Source organism: Mirounga angustirostris, unplaced genomic scaffold (assembly GCF_029215605.1).
Source record: "Mirounga angustirostris isolate CCGP_5_RB_7025 unplaced genomic scaffold, mMirAng1.0.hap1 SCAF_5, whole genome shotgun sequence".
Lineage (NCBI taxonomy): Eukaryota > Metazoa > Chordata > Mammalia > Carnivora > Phocidae > Mirounga > Mirounga angustirostris.
Window position 1 is genome coordinate 142,974,952 of NW_026991713.1, and position 9,347 is coordinate 142,984,298.

Genomic DNA, 9,347 nt, shown 5'->3' on the forward strand with positions numbered 1-9,347 from the left:
ATACTGGGCCATCCCTGAGCAGGTGACAGATGAACAGGCCCAGAGGGGGCTTGCCCATTCAGTGGAGGCTCCTGGGTACAGTGTTGGGCTCTCAGCAAAGGAGGCAGGCTACTGGGGAGTCCAGAGACCCTTAATGCAGGACAGGCATGAGAGACGCTGCCAAAGCAGACGTTAAACATGCAGGAGAGGGGCGCGTGGCTGGCTCAGTCAACAGAGCACGCAACTCTTGATCTCAGGGTGGTGAATTCAAGGACAACACTGGGCGTGGAGCCTCCTTAAAAAAAAAAGTTTTTTTTTTTTAAATAGTTAAACATGCAGGAGAGAGGTACAGAGATCCTGAGGCTGCATGCCCGGGGCTCCAGAGCCAACACCAACTGATAACTCGGGTCAGTGGTCATGAAAACGGGAGGGTACTAACCATTTTATCAAGGAGAGCATAAAGAAGTCAGAAGTTCCCAGGGAAGCTTGGCTCCTGACATGACTCCCTTAAAAATGGCAGGCGCTCTGTTCCTCTGTCAGGGTGTGCAGCTTTGGGAAGGAGCCATGCAGAACCCACACCAGCTGGACCACCTTAGGGTGACAGGTGTGAACGGATTCCCCTCAAGTCAGAGTCTATTTGAAAGAGCTCCAATGGATTAGCCTAGGGGTGACATCAAGTTGGGCCTAGAAAAATCAGCCTGGCACAGCCCGGAGGCTGAGTAGAAATACTGGGGATTCTCCCGAATAGAGATGGGCGTCCCCCTCACTTTTGCTTCTTCATCTGAGGAAACGGATGGTCTAAGGATGGAAACTTAAGGAACACCTGTTTTCTGGGGTCACAGGCAGACAGGAAGATGGTATAGACCGTAGACGGCTTAGGAGGTGAGCAGGACCACCGGCTGTTGGAAAAGCAGGTCTCGGTGCAAAGAGCTGCTTGGGGGGCAGCTCAGGACAGAACAAGGAGCTCAGAAGTAAGTGGGTGATGTAGGGCGGACTGCTCTTCTGGGAAATTTGGCAGGGGAGGGCTGGAGACAGGGCTATCACTGGAGACTCCATCATTTATTTTAAACAGGGGAGAAGCTCAGCTGATGACAGCGCTCCAAAGGAGACTGGAATGCATTTAAATTCAGTCATGGAAAACAATTACACACACCAGGCTCTGGGCTGCTAGAAAGCTCCAGAAGGGGTTTCTCCTGGCTGCCTGGCTGGGAGGTCCAGGACAGTGGTTTTCCAGGTCGAGTTAGAGGACCACATGCATCCAGGTTGAGTTAGAGGACCACCTGTTAAACATGCAGACCCCTGGGCTCTGCCCCAGACTTGCTGGGTCAGCACGTCCAGTGTGAGAGCCCGCTGGGGCTCTAAGACTCAGAATATTGTCAGAGAGGCAAGGAGTCTGCCGGGAGGGAGGGACCAACTCAATATGAAACAATGCACAGAGAGTGACTGTTCACCAGCCCTGGCCAACAGGGTTACTTGAGGGGACCAACTCTCATCTCCTTCTGGCATGCTATCCACATAAGTCTCACGACCTGTCTCCCTCTACCTGGGCACCCCCACACTCACAGTCCACCTGGCCAGTGGCCACAGCTCCAGCTGCCCCCTTAGTTCAAGGCCAGGACGTGCAGATGGGCCCCAGGTACTCAGGTGAACTCATTCACCCTATGGGCCCAGCTCCAAGACCAAAGCCCCAGATCCTGCAGGGTCCTGGGCACACCTACAGCAGTCCTGCCCTGAGGAAGAACTGACTGATTTGGCCTAGACCCAAAGGCCTGGGGACAAGGCCCAAGGACTGTGTAACAGAGAAGAAAGAATAGCAGAAACAGCAGAAAGTGTCTCTGTCCTCTTTGGTCATCATCCCCACAGAATATGTGTGTGTGTGGGGGGGTGTCTCCAAGCCAAATAAAAGTATAACCCCTCTGCTGGGGTGAATCAGCTCCCTGAGGCACAGGGCTTGTGAGCCAGAACCGTTTGCACCTGGATCCCATCTCCTGCGACTTTACAGCTGGGCACTCTCAAGCAAATTACTTAACCTCTCTGAGCCTCTTTCTCATCTATGAAATGCACCTGACAGTAAGTGCCCCTGTAGTCCCGTACCATCAGGACCTCCGACTGACTGCTGACCTGAGGCTCGAACACAGAGGGCTGGGTCCCACTCCTAACCTCAGAGCTCCATTTCCTGCCACAGCCCAAAGGCCAAGACTGGGAGTTGTGTCAGGCAGAAGGGGCAGAGTGCATTAAGATTCACCACGCCTGCCCCCCTGAGAAGCCCACAGGCCTTCTTGGGACCAGAGGCACAGTCTTCACAAACATCTCCCCGGTTCCCACAGCAGAGAAGCAGTCAGCACAGCCAGCAGAACCCCGAGTGGCAACCCGAGCCCCTTTCCAACCCGTCTGGGCAGCGGTCAGAGAACCCGCTTGCCGGGGCAGACCTGGGTGGATTTCATGTGTTATTGCTCCATGTCATTGCTCCAGGCTCACAGGGATGTTGAGTGATTCTGCTAGTCCTGCAGTCGCTGGCGGGTGCACACAGCCTGCCTGCCTGGCACCGCCTTTGTTACTGCTTGGGAGCACTTAGCCATTCTGGGCTCCCCCCTCCCCCCACTCCCAGGAGCAGCAGGCTCTGGGCCTTCCGCCCGCCCTCCCTCCCTCCCTGAAGCCACTTGTACCTGCTCCAGAGCCTGGAGGGGTGACAAGTGCTTCCCAGACAATAAGAGACTCCTGGGAGAACAGACATCCTCAGAGGCTCCTGCTACACCCTTGTTTTGTGCACTGAATTCAGGCTGGGTTTCAGGGCCCCAATTGCTGGGTATGCATTACGCTGGATTTTGGGCCGATTATTGGCAAAAACGGCCCTGCCTGCCCATCCTTCATTTCAGGTCAGTCACCCCCCCCCCCACACACACTTTCCCTTTAGTACTGTGGGAGGAAACTGAGGCCCAGGGTAGAGGACCCATCTTGGGCAAGGTCACCCCACGCTGGGTCTCCTGGGTGTGTTTCAGGCAATGACATCAATCTCCTTGGGCTCCAATGCTGTGTGGCCTTGGGCAAGTTATTTAACCTTTCAGACAATGGTACTGTCCAGGTCTGGGTAGTCCAGAGGATGGATGGAAATTATATGCATAGAGCACCTAGCACTTTCGTACCTGCTCAACACCTGACCCATTATTATTATTCCATCCTTTTCATTCTCCTCTCTCTCCACTCCAGCCCCCCCCCCCACCCCCGCCAACCCTGTTTCAGGGCCCTGGGGCTTGTCAAACCCCTGGCACAGGCTTGTTCCCTGGCTTCTCCTCAGGGACCCTCCCTAGCCGCCTAGTTGACGCTCTTCCCCTGCTTCTGTCCTCATCTTCACACTCTCTGACACCCTGGGCGGTCTACTGATTCACCCCGTGGGCCTCTCTTGCCCTGGAACTTTAAGCCCTCTGAGGGCAGGGCTCTTGCGGCACCGCCCCCCTCCCCCGCCGCGTGCGAGCGCTCGAGGGTATGAAGGAGTCCTATCCAGGAGCCTGGCCTCGGGCCGACCCTGTCCTGGGGGCAGCCAGCCCGACCGGGGGCTGGAGGAGCAGCGCGCGCGGGTGGAAGGGTGCCGGCCGCGACTGGCGGCGGGACGCGGGCTCCAGGGGGCGGCGCCGGGGACAAACGGTGGCCATACCTGTGCGGGGGCCGCGGGCACCTCCCCCAAGGTGGCTCCGGCGCGCGCCCGCGAGGTTACGCCCGGGCGCGCCGGCCGGAAGGAGACCCCGCGCGGGGCGGGGGAGGCGGGGCGTCAGCCGGCAGACCACGCCCCCAGGACGCGGGGCCGCTGCGGGGGGCGGGGCCACTGGGCCGCGGCCGCCTCGCACTTCCGCTCGCCGGGGCCGGCTCATTCATATTCATAAGGCGGGTGAGGGGCGGGCCCCGGGTCCCGGCGGCGCCCCGCCCCCGGGCCGCGGATCCCTCCCCGGCGGAGGCTCCGGCCCCAGTGGGGCGCCCCCGGCTTCCGCCTCCGGGAGGGAGTTTCCACTTGGTCACAACTCAAAAATGTGTCGCTCCCGCTCCTCCGCCCCCTCGTCTCTGCCCTGGGCGGGGGGTCTCCTCCCTCGGAAGGCAAGGGGGCGGGGCCAGGGGAGGGTGGCTCCTCCTTCCTGGGGCAGGTCCATTGGGATGTGGCTGACCCTTCCCTTTCTCCCTTCCTCCAATTTAGCGCTTATAATAATACTCATTTTAAAACAAAATAATAGTTCTACTTTATTGAGCGCTTATTTTGTGCCAGGCACTGTGCCTTTTATATGAACTACCTCTTTCAATCCTCTCAACAGTCCAGCTGAAGTTAAGTACAACATTTATCACGCCCAGAAGCTCGGAAAAGTTGAGTGACTTACCCACTATCACACTGCTGGCCTTGAGCTTTTTCGGCAAGGTTGGTACCGATGGGTTGGGGGAGGGGGCAGGAGCTGGCCCCCCACCGCCTTTTAGGAAATGGGCTTACCTAAGGCCCTCCTGGCTGGCTGGGGGTGGCTGAGGGGTGTATCTGAATGCCCCCATTCGAGGGAGAAGCTACTACTGGGGGAAACCAAAGCATGAAGGCAGGACAGGCTACACAATTTGTTCGACCCAGTGCAAAATGAAAATGTGAGGCCCTGTGTTCCAAAATGACTAAGAATTTCAGGAAAGTGATGGCAGAATATTCAGCCAAGCATAGGCCCTACTTAAGTACCAGTCTTGTGCAACTGCATGGGTGAATGCCCATGAAGCCTCCTGATGAAGAGGCTCAGGAGCTCTTCTAAGGCCTGAGAAGCCAGCAGGGACATCCCCACCTCCAATGTCACCTCACCCCCTCCCCCCACACCCCCCACCTCCAGCCCAGGAATCTTAGCTCCATGCTGGCATCCAGGGCTCATCCTCCAGAGCTCCAAAAGCTGAGCATTTCAGGTTCTCTGGAACTGGACTTCTGGGGGTCGGGTGAGTCCTGTGGGGAGAGTGTGTCCCGAACCTGAATGACCCAGCTGGCCCTTGGGTCTGTGCCTCCTGGATATTCTCAGCCCCGGCCACGTGGACAGGTAGGCTGGCTCATACTTGCCAGGCCCAGCACAGGACTCAGTTCTGACTCGAAGCCCTCCTTTTTTGCTGGAGCAGGGTGTGAGGAGCAGCCAGGGCTGCCTCCCAGAATAAACACCCCACCCATAGCCAGCCCCAGCCCTGCAGGCACAGCAAGCCAGCGCCAGTGGGAGAGAGCTCACCAGGCCCCAGCTCAAGGTTAATAAGTCACCCTGATCTCACTCCCTCCATCACTCCATCCTTGTTCCTGGGCCCCCAGTCACAGTGGGTTGCAGCCTTCATTAATAACAATAGCTATTCTTTGTTGCACTCTTTCTCCCCACCAGGCATCGGAAGCCCTCTTATGCCCTCTGCACTGAGGCTCCCACAAACCCATAATAGGCATGAGGATCACCATTTCACAGATAGGGATACTAAGGCATAGAGAGAACCCATGGCTTGGCTAAGGTCAAGAGCTGGAGCTTGGGGTTTGCTGCCATTCATCCATCCTGGTTCCAGTTGTCTCTCCTACATCTACAATGTAGGTCACAAGGCTCACTTCTTTATGCTGTCTTGTATTATTTACTTTCAGCTCCTCGAATAGATTAAGGCTCTGGAAAAACAGGAACTGTGCTTTTACTGCTGAGTTTCTCTGGACCCAGCATTGTGCACTAATTGACGAGTCATTTACTAAGCATCACCAGATACTTTTTTTTTTTAAAGATTTATTTATTTATTTGAGAGAGTGAGAATGAGAGAGAGAGAGAGAGTACATGAGAGGGGGGAGGGTCAGAGGGAGAAGCAGGCTCCTCGCCAAGCAGGGAGCCCAATGCGGGACTCGATCCAGGGACTCCAGGATCATGACCTGAGCCGAAGGCAGTCGCTCAACCAACTGAGCCACCCAGGCGCCCTTTTTTTTTTTTTAAGTAAGCTCCAGGGGCACCTGGGTGGCTCAGTCTTTAAGCATCTGCCTTCAGTTCAGGTCATGATCCCAGGGTCCTGGGATCAAGCCCCGCATTGGGCTCCCTGCTCCGCAGGAAGCGTGCTTCTCCCTCTCCCACTGCTTGTGTTCCCTCTCTCGCTGTGTCTCTCTCTGTCAAAAAAATAAAATGAAATCTAAAAAAAAAAAAGTTTATTGTTGAAAGTTTAGGAGACCAGATTCAGCCCCCCAAATATACCTATCAGCAATTATCTTAGCTCAGGCTGCTATTACTAAATACCACAGACTGGGTAGCTTAAACAACACACATTAATTCTCACAGTTCTGGAGGCTGAAGTCCAAGTTCAAAGTGCTGGCAGATTCAGTACCTGGTGAGGACTCTCTTCCTTGCTTGCAGATGGCTACCTTCTTGCTGTGTCCTCATATGGCCAGGGGGCAGGGGAAGCTCTGATCTCTCTTCCTCTTCTTATAAGGCCACTGATCCCATCACGGAGACCCCACCCTCATGACCTCATTTAGACCTAATTACCTACCAAAGGCCCAATATACAAATAGTATCACATTGAGGAGGTGGTTAGGGCTTCAACATATGAAGTTGGGGGGGACACAAACATTCGTAACAGAAATATTTATGCAGCAATATTTATGAAGCATTTGCTATGGGACAGGCCCTGGGCAGGACCCTGCAGGGGGTGTGACAAAGCAGATAATGCTCTTGTGTCCTACTCTTTGGGGAACTTGGGAACTTACAGTCTAGTAGGGGAGATAGTCCATAACACAAGGGAGGGGAGCAAGTACCAAAGTTTGGGTGCTCAGAGTAAGGATTCTTAGAGGGAGGAAACCCAGGGTAATGGGAGGAGGACATCCCTCCTTACCCACCTTTCACTAAGAAAGAGGAAGCCAAGCCTGACCTGACTGCTATAGCAGATGCTGCCTCCCAGAAAAGCACAACCCAAAAAAACCCCTTCAGAGCCTGGCGCTCTTGGATATCCTGCACCCGATGCCATAAGTTATCTGATGCTCCAAGGAGATAGTGGGTTATAACACAAGATTTAGAATCAGATCAACTGAGACTGCAATCTGGATTATGCCTCCCACTAGCTTCTAAGACCTTGGCCAAGTTACTTCTCTGTGCCTCAGTTTCCTTCTCTGTAAAATGGGAATAATAATAGGACTCACCCTCAGGGTTATTGTGAATATAATAAAAGTAAAGCATTTGGGGGTGCCTGACTGGTGGTGAGTTCAAGCCCTAGGTTGGGCATGGAGCTTACTTTATTTTTTTTAAAGATTTTATTTATATATTTGACAGAGAGAAACACAGAGAGAGAGGGAACACAAGCAGGGGGAATGGGAGAGGGAGAAGCAGGCTTCCTGACGAGCAGGGATCCCAATGTGGGGCTCAATCCCAGGACCCTGGGATCATGACCTGAGCCGAAGGCGGACGCTTAACGACTGAGCCACCCAGGCGCCCCTGGAGCTTACTCAAAAAAAAAAAAAAAAGTATCTGGTATAGAGAAAGAACTGCTCTGCCTGAGAATTGGGGGTTTCTGGTTGGGTCAGCTCCACCAAGATTATACAGTCTTCACTCTTACTGGATTTGCAAAAGCCAAATTTAGGGGTTTATCTGCAGCTAAGGGGACTCCATCTGGGTCCTAGAATGTGGACACCAGGTAGTGATGGCTAGTATGTGTTAAGAATGTACCTCATTTGGGGCGCCTGGGTAGCTCAGTCGGTTAAGCGTCTAACTTCAGCTCAGGTCATGATCTCCAGGTCCTGGGATCAAGCACCTCCCCGCCCCCCTGCCTGGAGCCCCACTCCCAGGTAGGGTTCCCTGCTCAGCGGGGAGTCTGCTTATCCCTCTCTCTGCCCCTCCCCCTGCTTGTGCTCCCTGTATCTCGAATAAATAAATAACATCTTTAAAAAAAAAGGAGATATTAGTCATCATCCCAAGGTGGGAATCCCAACTCAGAGTTCTCACTGGGAGCAACCTGCTTGTCCGTGAAAACAAGTGTGTGTAGAAAAACGATGAGAAAGGACCTCCAGGTGTAAAGGTTTCTTATGGTCAAGTGCCCCACATGGCGCGGAGGTCGTTGGATTTCCCTGGTCACTGGATTCAGGTCCGACCAGACTGATTGTGAGACCCATGAGGGCAAGGACAGCTGAGGTTGTTCGCTCTTGTCTCCACTGCTGCACACTGCCTGGCATCCTGCAAGCACGCCGTAAGCATTATTAACAGATAAAAAAGTAGCCCCTTGTGCACCGTTTTTTCAATATACCTCGATTCCCCCAGGGCTGGAGCCGGACCTGGCGAGGTTGAACGACTCTATGCCTCTGGCTACCGGGCCGCGCTGCGGCCTGGATCGCCGAGATCCCAGGCGCCGGGAGGGGGCGCTCTGCGGCCCTCAGCCTCTGCCCCTCCCCACGCACCCAGCGGACCGGGAGAGTCGGCCCTTAACAGCCCCCTCCTGGAAGGTGCTAGGTCCCAAAGCTAGCCTGCCCCCAGGCCCATCTGCCGGCTAATGTTTAACCCGGTCTCACTCCACATTATCCACAGGAGGGAAATCGGGGTGGGGTGGGGGCAGGGGAGGTCACCTCCAAATCGCTACTTTCCAGGCCTACAGGTCTTTCACGTATCACCCAACAATTCATGAGCACCTACTCTGTGTCTATTTATGTAAGTCATGAGTACCTATTATGTGTCCATTCATGCAACCATCATAAGCACCAACTATGTATCCATTTGCCCAAAATACAATAAGCATCTACTGTGTGTTCATGTAACAATTTAAGAGCAGGAACTCTGTGTCCATTTATGCAAAAGTCATGAGCACCAACTATATGTACATCAGCTTAACATGTAATGAGCACCTATCCTGTGTCCATCGTGCAACATGTCTGGAGCACCTACTATGTGCCAAGAGCTGTGCCAGGAGCTGAGGATGCTGTGTGATCGAGACCCACCGGTCTCCGGCTCTGGCGGCGGACAGCGGCATCAAATACACACACGAAGGCGAAATTACACCGGGAGTCAGGTGCCTCATCTACAAGAGGAGGCTTTTCCTCTCCTGGACTCCTCAAAGCTGCGAGGCGGCGGGGCTGGCCAATAGCAGGAGGGCTGTTTTTGAACCAAGATTTGCCACCCGACAGCACAGCAGCGAGATAACCGGGCAGGGGCTCCAGATTGGCCCAAACAAAACACACTCAAGAACTCGAGTCTGGGTTCAACATTAGGAGGGAAAAGACAGCTTAGGCGGGTGCGGGGCTTTAGCACTCGCCGGCATCCACTCCTTCCACCTCCTAACCGCGGGGTTCCGGCGAGGCCAAGGACCCCCGCGGCGCTCAGGTTGGGGACGCAGGTTGTCCCAACTGCTGGGACCAAGACTGGGGCCGAGCGGAAGCCCGGACTGCTCCC

At 54.6% G+C, this 9,347-nt stretch overlaps 1 protein-coding gene across 2 annotated transcripts in view; it reads right to left on the reverse strand.

The window, feature by feature from the left end:
* Positions 1 to 3,860, reverse strand: part of TFAP4 (transcription factor AP-4) — a 32,773-nt gene extending 28,913 nt beyond the window's left edge. The window contains exon 1 of one of the 2 annotated variants that reach the window (XM_064592465.1): positions 3,632 to 3,860. In XM_064592465.1, coding sequence (XP_064448535.1) covers positions 3,632 to 3,845 — 214 coding nt within the window. In that variant the 5' untranslated portion in view covers positions 3,846 to 3,860. The remainder of the gene's footprint in view (positions 1 to 3,631) is intronic. The other variant, XM_064592467.1, reaches the window with a different exon arrangement.
* Between the last annotated feature and the right edge of the window lie 5,487 nt (positions 3,861 to 9,347).